The sequence below is a fragment of the Puma concolor genome, chromosome D1 (assembly GCF_028749965.1).
Source record: "Puma concolor isolate L17-30 chromosome D1, mPumCon1.1.hap2, whole genome shotgun sequence".
Classification (NCBI taxonomy): Eukaryota; Metazoa; Chordata; class Mammalia; order Carnivora; family Felidae; genus Puma; species Puma concolor.
The window spans coordinates 96,314,129-96,328,437 of NC_141676.1; the positions used below are offsets into that span (position 1 = coordinate 96,314,129).

The 14,309-nt window shown below is 51.7% G+C and overlaps 1 protein-coding gene across 9 annotated transcripts in view; it reads right to left on the bottom strand.

Annotated features, from left to right (window-relative positions):
* Positions 1-14,309, bottom strand: part of GRAMD1B (GRAM domain containing 1B) — a 246,281-nt gene that overhangs the window by 163,010 nt on the left and 68,962 nt on the right. For 2 of the 9 annotated variants that reach the window (XM_086678807.1, XM_086678806.1), the window contains exon 1: positions 9,503-10,340. The exons of 1 other annotated variant lie outside the window; for it this stretch is intronic. In XM_086678807.1, the coding sequence (XP_086534933.1) occupies positions 9,503-9,876 (374 nt within the window). In that variant the 5' untranslated portion in view covers positions 9,877-10,340. Of the gene's footprint in view, positions 1-9,502; positions 10,341-14,309 lie in introns of those variants that run through there. 6 more of the 9 variants (XM_086678810.1, XM_086678808.1, XM_086678811.1 and 3 more) reach the window with 4 other exon arrangements.

Consider the following 14,309-nt stretch of genomic DNA (forward strand, 5'->3'; position numbering starts at 1 on the left):
CAGGTACTAACAGGTGTCAGCCGAGTATGACAGAAGTCAGGCAGCACAGTGGTGCAGTCTAGGTCCCAGGATCCTCCTCTCCTCTCCCTCCCAGCAGACTTTTTCCTCATACACACACACGCGCGCGCGCGTATATATACATACACATATGCATATATACACACGTGTATATATACATACATGTACATATATACACATACACGTATATATACATACACACACATATATATACACACATATACATATACATACACACACGTATACATACATATATATACACGCATATATACACACACATATATACGTATATATGTATATATACGTATATATGTGTGTATATACATACATATATATGTGTATACACACATATATATACGTATATATATATATATATATACACGTATATATGTATGTATATATACATGCACACATATATATATATTTTTATGCTGTAGTCTGAATTCCATAATCTACTGAAATTATCTTTTTCACGTTGCTGTCTTCAAAGAGAGCAGCCCTGTGAGCTTCTCAATGGAAGGGCCATTTGTGTCGTCCCCTGTATCCCAAACACCTAGCACAGCACCTGATTCCCTATAAGTGTTCCATAAACGTTTGGACTGTGAGAATTAGGTCTCCTGAGTTATCTGATTTCTCAGCCTACTCTAACTACAAACAAAAAGCGTGCCAACTGATAGGGGCATTTAAGGAACCAATCGGAGCATGGAGAAGGACTTGAGGGAGAGGAATCTTTCAGTGTCACTAGATACTTCCTGAATGGGCGGGCCACTTTCTACCCTGGTCTTCTAACACGAGTGGCTGTCAATTCCTCCCACGAGTCTGCAGGGCCCGCCAGCAGCCGTGAGGTCCAAGGAATCATCAGTACAAACCTAGGGCTTCCCTCAGAATCTACAATCCACAGCACAAGTTACCACTAAGAATAAGTCTCTGAAGGAATATTCTCAAAGGATGATGACCAGTCAGGCTCTGGATGATGACCAGTCAGGCTCTCGTCTTCACTGAGGACAAAACTAGAGAAAATGAGTTTGAACTGTACTAGAGAGGATTTCACAGTTAGATCTCAGGAAGAACTTTCTCAGTAGTGGGCCTTGAAACTTAGAAAGAAGGAACCAAGAGAAGTGGTACAATCTTCTTTTCTGAGGTCTCTCTCTCTCTCTCTCTTTCTGTCTTTCTCTGAGATCTTCACATATCAGGAAGATGTGGTTCGTTATGGACAAAGGAAGAGAAAACACATGTTGTCACCCACGCGAAGGGCAAACTGTTCCCTGGAGAAGCTCCGCCCTGTACAGCGTAACCTTTATTACTGTCATTCCTGAGAAGGAAACAAAAGGTCAGGAAGAACTCCGGAGTGTAATGACCCAGCTAGAAAACAAACGCTTGCCAGACCAAGGCGGATGGCTCTGCAGGGTCAGACTGGCACTAATGCACAAGCTTGGTTATGGAAAACATGAGGACAAGGCTGAGTGGCATCTCTGATGAGCGGGCTCTCACCCCCACTTTGGAGAAGCGTCTCATCCTGATGGCTCCTCCAGAAACAGTACTGTAGAAATTCTTTTTTTTCCCCCTTATTTCACAGACATACGTGTCCTCAACCTACAGACTTACATTCAACTGTACCTTCTATAGGGACAAGATACAGAAAAGCGAGTGAAAAAGAAAAGTCTATCACTTAAAAAGGAAACCTGAGGGGCGCCTGGGTGGTTCAGTTGGTTAGGTGTCCGACTTTGGCTCAGGTCATGATCTCGCAGTTTGTGATTTCGAGCCCCGCTGACAGCTCAGAGTCTGGAGCCTGCTTCAGATTCTGTCTCCCTCTCTGTCTGCCCCTTCCTCCACTCACACACATACTCTCTCTCTCTCAAAAACAGTTAAACATTAAAAAATTAAAAAAAAAAAAAAGGAAACCTGAAGGAGAAAAAATAGCGAGTGATAATACACGAAATATGTTACCTACGGTTGGGTTAGCACAGTAGAATGAGCTGTATTTTCCTCTTGCCTATTACCCCAAATTTTTACATTGGCTAGCTATTTTATTACACACACAATATGCACTGACTTTTATGATGTAAAATTTTCTTTTAAGACAAGCTGGAAGACCCCTTGGAGAGACTCACAAACGTGCCGCTAAACTAACCACCCGCCATTGTCTTTCTGTATCGTCCTAATTGTTGGGCCAAATAATGCCAGGGTTACCATGTTCCCCTTTCCCTCCCTGGGCCCCAAAGGAAATCCTTTTTCCATAGTTGTAAGAAGAAAGGGGAAAAAACCAAGTGGGTCGCTGTTTGTTTTTCGTTCCCTCACTCAGCCCCCTCATTTCCTGACTCAATCTGCTAACCAAGAAGCAGCAAAGACTAAAAACCTCTGTGGTCAGACTGAGTAGGTGAGAGGCACAAGGCTGGGGCCAGGCATCACTTCAGAGATATGCTGACATGAGGAGATCTTTCAAAGAATGAAGAAGCCCCAGAGAAGTGATAGGTTTAGAAACTGGCCCAGACTTGAGGTCAGAGGCCTGAGTTCCTGCCCATAACCCAGATCTGCCACCATGATGTGCCTAGTGCCGTATTTCTTTATCTAGATGAGATAAAAAGCAGGGTTGAGCAACCAGAGCCTCAACAAAGTATGTACAAAGGATGCAGAAAGAAGGCCTTTATGCCATCGAACCAACAAAATGTATCGGGGCTCCGACGGAAAGGCCACGGATTTCTTCATCCCTCTCGTCTTCCACCGCTGACCTGATTAGCTGAGGCACGGCCACATCGCGCGGATGATTCTGGACTGTATTATCTGAATTGGAAATCCAGACACGTGGTGTCTGGAAAACAGAGGAGAGTATCTGACACCGGGACTCTTTTTAGAAGGGGACCGCGGCTGTTGCCGGTGCCACAGGGGGTGGCCAGCCACTACCTGACGGCTCTTTGCTGCAGCCCGAAGCGTCTCCACCCTGCCTCCCCCCCCCCCATCTGAAGGCCCACGTTTGATTTTCAGTTCTTGCACCCCCAGATGGAAGCTCTGCCATCTCCTCGGAGAGGAGGAAGATTCCGCAGGCCCCGAAGTCACAGCGCCAGAACTCACAGACCATCCCCTTACCCCCCACCCCAAGATACCCCAAAAGCTGTATCTTCCTTCGCACCAGGTACGGCAGCCCCCTGGCGCATCACCACACCAACGTGGGCTACAGAGGAGAGAATCCCAAGAGGGCAAACGCTCCAGAAAGAGCCCTCAGGCTGTAGCAAGCTCTTGTACGCACTGCAACCCGGCAACCACGTCGGGCTCTCAGGCCAGCTTGGTTCGGTATCTGAACACCTGCTCCAGGGCCCAGAGGCTCGCACACGGAGGTCAGGAAGGAAATTCCCCCCTGGCAGCTTAGCCATTCAGACGCCTTAATGGAAAACAGCGTTACCCTAGAAGCAATTAGCAGTGACCAACCTAGCAACTGGTTGGATAGAGAGTACTCGAGAGAAACTAACCACACAGGGCCAAATCCTCACCTGCTCATCTGCCCCAAGATCACCTCTGTCTCCTGCCTGACACATCACGCGGGCCCCCGGAGCACGTAACCGCCACGGAAACTCTTAAAATGCCAACTCCCACAGAGGGCCTTGGCCAGTGTGAAGCAGTCCGTGGGGCTCCACCTCCGTTTCCACAAATGGTTCGAATCTGGAAGCCGCGTCTACAGCCAAAGGCTGGCTGCTTCTCACGGACCAGTTTGCCACGCCGGTCAGCACGGGCCTCGCCCACGGCGGCGCTGGCCCACGACCGCTACAGCATTCTCCTCAGAGGTCGTCCCATCCTCCTGACCTCATTCCTCCCTTCTTTTATACTCTCCCCCCCCCCCCATGTGTTTGCTTCCTCAAACACTCCAGAGCCAACGATGTCCAGGCCCTGGAGACACGGTACAGCATGGCTGTGAAGAACTCAGGCTCTAGAATCAGAAGAACATGGTTCAAATCTCACCCTTGCTTCTGTTAGACCTGGAGCAAGTTAATCTCTGAACTTCAGGCTCCTCGGCCGTAAAACCCACCTGGGGGCTTTCTTGCGAGGATTAATTGTGATTTTGCATTTAAGACGCTTAGCAGAAAACCTGGCACAAAGTTAAGACACAGTCCCCGCCCCCAAGGATTTATGGGTCTGGTAGAGGTTTTCACTGGTTTATATCCGGCACTGATCCCTTACTTAATCTGCTGACAAAGCACAGGTCTCCTCTGCATTTGTGTTTATTGTCTTGTGTTAAGGAAAGAACGCAATTTCCCTCTCCCACACTCCCTGGGCTTCTCATACACGGCAGGGCGTGCACAGGGGTTTGGATGCACACATCAACCCGCTCCCCTGGAAATGGGGCTGAAACCGGAAGCAAGACTCTCTCCAAAGCTCAGAGGAAAGGACTGAAGAATCAAGATAAATATACCAATGACACCATTACCTGCCAACCCACACACCGGCTAGGCTGGCACCACCAGAGGGACAACCGGGCCTACCAGGCCGGGCAGAATCAGTGAGAGGTACCACTTGAGGTCACATGTGTAGCACAGCAGAAACCCCGAGGCTCCAAGTTGAAAGGTCTCTAAGCAGGGTGCGGACCCTAAGGTCTCTAAGCAGGGGACAGAACGGCCGGCCGGCCAGCCAGCCGAAGGAAAGTGGCGGCACAAATAATGACTGAGGGCACCCTGGGGAGAGAGCAGCAGAGAAATGCTTCTGTGTCCCCTGGAAAGACAGCCTACAGTCAGCCATCCACACCTACTCATTTGCCCCTTGTCCCTCCAGAAAAGGAGGACAGGATGCCATTCTGCCAGATGTGGCTCTAATTTCTTACTTTTACGGTAATCCAGCAGGTCCGAGAATTATGAACAATCTCTACAACCAGCTATGGCCAGGGTGTTTAGGGAGACGTGCAGGCGCTAATTCGAAGAGCTTGCCCCATCAACTTCGGACTACATTTTTCAGGGAGCCCAGAAGGGGACATGGCCAGCACAAAAAAAAAAAAAAAAGTGCCATCTTCCCTTAAATGGTGGTGGCTAAGACCATTTCCAGTCAGACCACTGGAAAAACAGTGCAAGGCTCGGCCTCTACCTCCCCACTGGGTCCCCCCCCCCCCCCCCCCCCCCGCCAAGTAGCAAGAATTAGTTGCCTCAAATACCACTCTGCACACCTCTCCCTGGTTCCAGAACCTACAGCGTCTCCCACGGAGGTGAATCTTCTCTGTATATAAAGCACAATGTCCATGGGATCTCAGTACATGTTTGTTGGCTGACTGATAAACTGAAATTCAAACTCTTCCGCATAAAGCAAGTCTGCCAGCCCATCAGGTCACCACTTCATTTTCCACATCCCTCATCGAGACCACTCTCTTGGCCGTCCATTCCTGCTGTCAACACCCCCAAACTGCTCTCACCAACAAGCATCTGGTTCCTATTCAAAACTGCTCTCCACAGTAAGCAGATGTGTGGCCGCCTGGGGCTGGGGGGATGAGGAATAGGAGGACTGAGGGTGGTACGTATAGCGTACAGGTTTCTTTCTGGGGTCACGAAAATGTTCTAAAATGGACTGTGGTGCCTATGTATGAATATGCTAAAAACCACCGAAACGTATACTTTATAAATGAGTGAATGGTATGGTATGTAAATTACATCTCAATAAAGCTGTCACAGGAAAAAAACCTCAGCTCTGAAGTCATCCCCTCCAGGAAACTCTCCCTGACTCATGAATAAAGATAATTCCATTCCAAACAGCAGAGACAGAAAGAATCATTCATTCACTCATTTTTAATTTATTCATCAACGAACATGCATGGGTCACCATACAAGGCCAAGTGCGGTGCTAGACGGCAAAGATACAAAGGGGAACCAGACAAAACTGGACGCGGGTTATTTCAGTACTGTCCTCCAAGGTGCTTTTCCACGCTAACTTTACCAATTTCTCCACTTCTTTCTTCCTAGGGTTAAAGGAGAAAAAAACAGCTCTCCTGATCCCTATGTTCGACTTTGCGCAGTTAAAATCCACAGCCCCGCTGCCTTCCACCGCAGCAGATGCCATCACAGCCCTTTGAAAGGTGCTTTTCTCTACTGTGCAGAGGGAGATTCCGAAGTAGAAGGTGGAAAGAAAGGATACCACGCTGGGCCTGGTATGCTAATCCCCCCCTAAGCCAGGCCAGGGAGGGCAGAGTAATTCTCCAACCATCGTTTCCAAATCCCATAATGTGTGAGGAGTCCCAGGTGCTGCTCCAGGACACTTGAGTCCCTAAACTCACACTTTCAAGCATACATCCGCTCCATGGGAGATCCTCACTGAATACGGACAATAACCCTTCGCCCAGGCGTTCGGAAAACGTTTCCACGTGTATTACTCCTGAGACACATGCCCCCTTCCGCGGATGGAGAAGGTGAGACACACAGAGGTGAATGAAGTGGGGTGTCCAAGGTCCCACACTTACTACATTACAGAACTTACATGTAAACTGAAGTCTCCTGACTTCGCGTCCAATAGTCTCTCTGCTCTACTGTTTCCAAATGCCAACTCCTTCTCAGGGAATCCTGCTGGGCATCCCCAAGCACCTATTCACTCGAATGCTTCTTTTCTCTCCAAGAAGCCTTCCGCTTCTAAGGCCTACACGTGATGGGGTCCTTGTCTTTGCCAAGATCCAGAGATGCCAACAGGAGGCAGTGTAATAGTGGCTAAGAGTAGAGACTGGAGTGACACCAATGTGAGTTTGAATCCGGAGTCCGTCTTTTTCTGCACATATACACATCTTCTTCTAATCCATCAAGCCATCATTTAAAAGATCTGCCTTCCTCTACACCTAGAAGGTAGAAATCCTTACTGATTTTTAAAAGTATGGAAGATTGGGGCACCTGGGTGGCTCAGTCGGTTGGGCAGCCGACTTCGGCTCAGGTCATGATCGCGCGGTCCATGAGTTCGAGCCCCGCGTCGGGCTCTGTGCTGACCGCTAGGAGCCTGGAGCCTGTTTCAGATTCTGTGTCTCCCTCTCTCTGACCCTCCCCCGTTCATGCTCTGTCTCTCCCTGTCTCAAAAATAAATAAAACGTTAAAAAAAAATTTTTTTTTTAAAGTATGGAAGCTAACACCGCATCCTTAGACAACTCTCAAAAGCAAGAAAGCCTTCCGTAATTTTAACCACCCACCCCCATCCTCACCCTGGCCAGCCACACAAGACTCTTTCCCCCATATTTTGTCCCCCATATACGTGGCAAAATCCCAAGGTCAAAACAGGGTCTCTATTAGGGTGTCTCACATTCGAGGGGAAAAAGCTGACAAAAGGTGATGAACTATTTTCATTCAAGATTAGCTCCTGGCAGACTCAGTGGGTAGAGCATTCATTCACTGGGCTCTTGATCATGAGTTGGGGTCATGAACTCAAGCCCTACATTGGGCACAGAGATTACTTAAAAAAAAAAAAAGGGGGGGGCGCCTGGGTGGCTCAGTCGGTTGAGCATCCGACTTCGGCTCAGGTCATGATCGCGCGGTCTGTGAGTTCGAGCCCCGCATCGGGCTCTGTGCTGACAGCTCAGAGCCTGGAGCCTGTTTCGGATTCTGTGTCTGCCTCTCTCTCTGACCCTCCCCCATTCATGCTCTGTCTCTCTCTGTCTCAAAAATAAATAAATGTTAAAAAAATATAAATATATTAAAAAAAAAAAAAAAAGATTAGTTCCCCTAAAGTTTGTCCCTCTTCCCTCTACTCTATGGAAAAGTCAGCAGGATGAGGTACCAGACAGAATTGTTCTGGTCAGGTCCACAAAAAGCCCCGGGACAAAACTGTACATATTGAAAGGATAACCGGGCACCTGGGTGGCCCAGTAAGTTAAACTGACTTCGGCTCAGATCATGATCTCGAGGTTCTTGAGTTCAAGCCTCGCGTCAGGCTCTGTACCGACAACTCAAGAGCCTGGAGCCTGCTTCAGATTCTGTGCCTCCCCCCTCTCTGTCCCTCCCCTTCTTGCACTCTGTCTCTCAATCTCTCTCTAAAATATAGATTACAAAAAAAAAAGAACGACAGATTCTTCCAAACGAGCCAGCCTGGTGCCCCCACCCTGCTTCTTTTGCCTTTGTCCATACTGTTCCCCTTTCCTGATCTCATGCCCCTGACCTCGTACTTTCCATAACAGTTTGAGACTCTCCCTTCCAAAAATCTTTGTCTTCCAATGGTTCCATCTCAACAGGAGAGAAATGCCTAGGTCTTAATTGCCGATCCAAGTTTCCACCCATCCTCCTTCTCAAAGTCCACATCCCCTCTTTCTAACTCAGCCCTTCCTCCCCTCTCCAGGGCCCCATCAACATCAGTTGGTACCAGACTGAGCTCAGAACATTCAATAAATCCTTACTGAGGTGAATGAAATTGACTAAGCCAGGAGGAGAAGTCCTGGGGAAGGTGGCCAATTCTTCAGCTGCCCCACACAAGGGCACAAACAGGGCACTTGGGGCTCTCAAAGCCGCCAGCTCTTGATTTCGGCTTAGGTCACGATCTCACCATCTCACCGTCGGTGGGATCGAGCCCCACTTCTGGCTCTGTGCTGAAAGCATCTGTGCTTGGGATTCTCTCCCTCTCTGCGCCTCCCCTGCTCATGCTGTCTCTCTCTCAAAATAAAACACTAAAAAAGAGAGAGAGACAGGGCCCTAGAGTCTAAACGTGAGTACAGTCCATGGTATCAATGAGCCAGTGAGGACATGCTCCCCTCGCACATGCTCCACCAGGCAATGGCCTGGGCTCCAACACACCTCCCAGCCAAGGCTGTATCCAGCAGCCCTATGGTCTTCCACACCCAGTGCTAGAAAAGGCGAACCTGTCCCACTACTGGGATGCCACACTAACCCAGGCAAGAAGTAGCTAGCACAAACCAGAGTGCTGGAGAGCAGCTCTAGACCCCTGAAGACTGTCTGCAGTGGGAAATGCATCTCACTCAACAGGAATCCGCCTGCTCGTCCTCTACCCTTGTGGGCCAGGCCACGCAAAGCTGGTGTGGCCAAAATAAAGTAATAAAAATGGAAATGGAGTTCAGAAACACAAGTGTAAGTGGAGGCACCACTTAACCTCTCTCACCTTCTGCTACGTCCATGTGTGAAACGGGAATAAGAGTAGGACCTAACTCAGTTTTTGTGAGGATTCAGCTTGGCGATACACGGTGCTTACCATAACGACCTGCATGCACATGGTAAGGGCTCAACAGATGTTGGCTGCCACGGGTTTTATTCATTTTGCTATGCGGATGGAATGAGATGGAATGCGGCTGGAAGCCCCAAGTAGATGTGGGACACAGGAGAAAAGTCGCAGGCCCCCAGCCCCGGCTGGGGGAGGGGGGCGACACACGTGGAAGCCGAAGGACCGCCAGCCCCCCGAGAGGGGCGCAGCAGTGCCCGGGGCCCACTCTGGCGAGTCCCCCCCACCCCCCCACGCGCCTCCGCGAGGCTTCGGCCCCGGACGCCCCGGGGAAGGGGAGGAGGGGAGAGGGTGGCAGGCAGGGGGAGCCGCAGGGACGTACCTGCTTTCACTGCACTCCTTCCGCTCCCTCACCCTGAGCCACTTGCGGAGGAGGAAGCGCTTTCGGCGCGGGGAAGCGCTGGGTGTGGAGCAGTTGGACCACGGGGTGTCCTCGTCGCTGGAGGGCGTGATCTCGATGGACGGCAGCTGCAGGAACTCCTTGCCGGGGGCCAAGACGCCGGGCAGATCCCGGGCCAGCCCGGCCTCCAGGGTCTGCTCCTGCACGTTCTTCATGCGGCGCATCTTGAAGCGCCGGCGGCGGAGCGTGGGGGTCGACGAGCTGGACCAGAGCGGGCTGCCCTCGGGCGCGCCCTGCGGCTCGGGCACCTGCAGGGCGGGCGGCTGCAGGTTCTCCAGCATGTTGGCCGCCGGCATGGGGGCCCGCGGCGTCCGCGCTCGCTCGGCGCCCTCCGCCAGCCGCCTCGCCGCCCACCCCCGGCCGCGGCGCGCTCGGCCGGCTCTCGGGTGGGAAACGCTCGCCGCTCGAGCCGCGCGGAGGGCAAGTTCCTCTCCCGGAGCGCCGCGAGGCAGGCGCGCGGCCGCCGGGGCCGAACTTTCCCGTGCGCGCTCCCCCGGCCGTCGGCGCCGGCCCGCCCCGTCCGCCCTCCGCCGCCACCCGGCCGCCCTCCTGGGGCTCCCGCGGCGCGCCCGCTTGTTTTTCTTCCGCGCTCTCCCCGGCCTGCTTGCGTCTTCGCCTTAGCGGGACTCGGCGGCGCGGGGCCCCAGGGGGGCGGCTCGGCAAACTCTCAGCGGCTCGCGATCGGCCGACCGGGCTGGGGAGCCGGCGTGGCGCTGCAGGGAGGCGGAGAGCAGGAGGGAGAAGGGGAGAGAGGGAGAGAGAGAGAGAGAGAGAGAGGAAGCGAGACACTAGATAAAAACAAAAAAGGACGAGGGGGGGCGAGGGGGGACTAGGAGGGAGGGGAGCGGAGGGGAGGTCATTTCTGTCCTGAAAGGGCATGCACAGCCAGCGACGGCTAGGGTAACTGTACCCGGAATCCCTTGGGGAGGGACTCTACCTCCGAGTAAAGGCTGCTCCAATCAGCCTAATGAAACAGGATCACAAACCAAACTTTCTCAAAGCAATGATTGGCCGGGCAACTCTCATCAGTCTAACGCCCAGCTTTTTCTTTGGGGGAAGGGGGGGGAGGGGAAAAGGGGAACGGAGGAATCCGGGAATTCGGTCCTCACTCTCCATGGCCACCCAAGACATAGGGTTGAGGGAAAAGGCGGGGGCTTTTCCGCTGGATGTCTTCTAAAAAAAGTGCTTTCTCTGAATTATTTGGGGGTGCAGGTAGGTGCACAGGAAAGCTGGGTGACAAAGGGTGACAGCAAGGTCCCCAGAGGCTGCTTCCAAAATGACAAGCTGAGAAGAGAGAACGTTTCTCCTGTGGAGTAAGCTGAGGCCAGCAGACACGACATACCAAAGAAGCACAGACAATAGGATGTGAGAGACATAGGACACACAGGACCAGTAAGGAAGAGGGACTGATCCCTCTAGATCTTGAGCGACCCTGTCCATACCATAGCCCCACCCCTAGCGCAAAAATCAAGTGGGAGGAGGGTGAGCACCCAGAAGGCAAAGCATTCAGCAAGGCCCCTGGGAGTTGCGTTCCTGGAGGACGTTTCAGTTCTGCTTCAACCTGCAAGGGGCATGGACTGGGTCACAAAAAGTCTAGGATATCCCCAGGTCATGGAACCTAAAAAAGTGAATCAGCCCTGACAGTGTCTGAAGATACGCTGACCCATTCACTCCCTAGACCCAGGTACCTACAGCCCTAAGACACTGGCCCTAAAGCTGATCCACTTTATTGGGGCACTCAGTAAACCAGCCCAGCTTCAACAACAGAGGCTTGTATGGTCCATTCTCCCTTCCAGCCCAGCACATATGCCTCTCCACTATTGGCCTCTCTGCAAAGTAGAGACCGTAGCTTTCAAGTAGACCAAAAGGAGCACAGACGAATGCACCGTTAAATCCACAAAGCGAGTCACCTATTCTTCTCCGCCCCTGTCTATGAGTCCAAGATCCAGTGAGGAGCGGACACCCAGCTTCCCTACCAGGGTGAAGGTCTCGGGAACATGGCATGAGTGTCCCAAAGCTGAGGCAAAATCACATTCCCAAAGACTACAAGAACTCACCGCAAGAAAACACACCCCTGCAGTTCAGCAAGACACCAAGCATGGTCTGACAACTGGCCACAGGTCCATGATGCCCGGGAATGACCCATGGAGGGAAGCTCAAGGCATTCAGACACCGCACCAGCTCCAAGAGGCCAGGAAACTGAGGGAAGTAAGTTTTCCCCTGGGCCAAAAAGCCAAGGCCAGGCCCACCTGTAAATGATGACTCCCTGGAACATCAGCTCGTCTTATTTCGGACTCCCCACATCCGGTCACTGGCTCACTCAAAGGTGGTTTGGAAGCAATCTATTTTAACTCCCGGACGTGGCATAGAAAGGAGAAACCCCCGCCCTCAGGTGTCAAGCCTGGCAAGGAACAAACACTTCCTCTGGCTCCAGGATTGCTGAGGAGTCTGGACAGCAACTTCAAACTTGGGGATCCGGAGTTCAGCCAAGGCGCCAGAGTTGCTCACTGCCTTGGACTTCCTCCAAGGACAAGTGCTTTGCAGGGGATCTGATAACTTCCCACTGCAAGGAACCTGCCTGTTGAGGGGCCTGCTGAAGTAAGAGACTGGGGTCTCAGGGAGGGCAGAAGGTACAACACCACCCCTCACTTGGAAGCCACACAAGACAAAACAAGCAAGCAAACAAAAACAGGAGGGATGGGGCTAAAGGATTTGATGGGTACCTGGCGGGGAGAGAGACTCACAAGGGGAGCAGGATCCTTGCAGTTTATCAGGAGCATTCTAAATTTAAATGGATGCCTCTTAAAAGGCATTAAAGTCACCAAGCTCCCTCTTCCCACACACTGCAGCCACTTTTCCCACCCACGATAGATTCTGGGCCTAAAATCTAAAATCCTAGGAGATTTGATTTAAGCCTGGGCACAGCAGTGGTTGAGAACGATCACTTACATTTGTTACCTGGCCTGAGGGCAAACCTCCTTCAAACTAAAACTGAAATGGTTGCCCTTGGCTCAGAAGCAGATACCCTGAGTACCTCGAGTCCCTAGCCCTGTCCTTGCTTATTTCCACCGGTAGTCCCTTCCCCACTTCTTTCCTTGAAGTCATAACCTTGTCATCCACTAAAAGCCTGTTCAAAACACATCCTCCGCCCCCCCCCCGTAACCCCGCCCCTCGCCCTCAGTTTCTGTTTACTTTTTCCTATGGCCCTATTGAGTAAGACGATAAATAGGGAACTGCTTTGAGAAACAAAATCTCCTTCAAAGGCGAGCCATCATTACTGTTAAGACTACTACTGGCATGTTGAGGGAAGAACCAAGTGTCTCCGCCCTTTGAGTCTCTTCAGCATCCTGTGTCTTTTGTCATATAGTAACCCTTACACTTTTGTAAAGGACTTTCATGCATAATAGTTGATCTTCCCAGCAACCTAGGAGCGAGGTAGAACTTTATTCAAGGTCACAGATAAGTAACAATGACGACAATCAATGAGAAAGCCAGAACTTGGACCCAGGTCTTCTCAAGCCCATTAGAGGCCACCGGAATCTCACCAACGGCATCAACTCTGGCAAGGGGCTCCCTGTGGCACCAGAATTTTACCAGCCCTGATGTCAGCTGGGTATATCCCGGAGCTCTATGCTGCTCTTCAACTCCCTCAGTTATTTTACAAGTGGGAAAATGGAAGCTCGAAATCTTGAAACACAATTTCCCAAAGCAGCTGGTGGCAGGGCGTCAGGACCAGAGTTTCCACCCAGCGCTCCAGAACCTGAGCCCCTGCTCTCCTCTGCAGGCCTCCCCCTCACCACCTCTCTCCCATATTTGGCTCTCAGCAGACTCTCTGCTCCTCTGGCCTCCCAGACAGGTGCCGGCCAGAACAACCTGGCCTCCCTTCCCCCACCAGCAGCCAGGCCTCTGACTTTAAATGAAAGGAGCTCATATTACCAAGCAACTGTTGTTTATGTTCAGCTGCTCAGGCTCCCTTCTCCTGCAGCCACAAGACACCCAACAGCTGTCTATTACTTCTGGAGGCCCACTAACTATAGTCCGCTCTTCGGCCAAAACGTCAGGAGGGAACCTAAGCGAAAAATACTAGCTGTGAGGCTAGATTTCTCCTGGGTGCACATCCAAGTGAGTGTAGGGTAGAAGGGGCAGGCGCAGGGCGCCCACAGACGCACCGTCCCGCCTGCCCCCCGGGGATGCCAGGGGTAGGCAACTCACAGGCGGGAGGCAGGAGCGTCCCCTCCAGTAATGCCACCACAAGCCAGACGGTCCCCATCCTCAAGGCTGGGAAGTGGAGTCTGTCTCCTACACAACATGAGAACAACCAAACCCAAGGGCTGGCCCACATCACAAGGGAAAGAAGCAAGAAGCAAGCAACAGGTATACGTGAAGTAGACCCTGTTAATACCAGAGAAGCTGGAAATCTGACAGAAATGTCAAGGATGCTGCGGCGCAGGGTTATTATCTATCTCCAAATACAAAGTGCGGGACGGCAGACCTTACTCTCCGGCTCTCCTTCTGTGGCTGAGCAAGAGGGAGTGAGGCTCTCAGTGCGGGGAGATTCGGGCTGGATGATAAACATCTACTGAGAGTGAATCCAGTTAGGGACTGGAATGTATGAGCAAGGATGGAGAGAATGGCTTTCTCTGAACATCGTTAAAGGTAACTGGAGCTTAGTTAGAGGCAGTGGCAGGAAAGAGAGGGTCCCCACCCCACCATGTGGATCTGTGAGCCC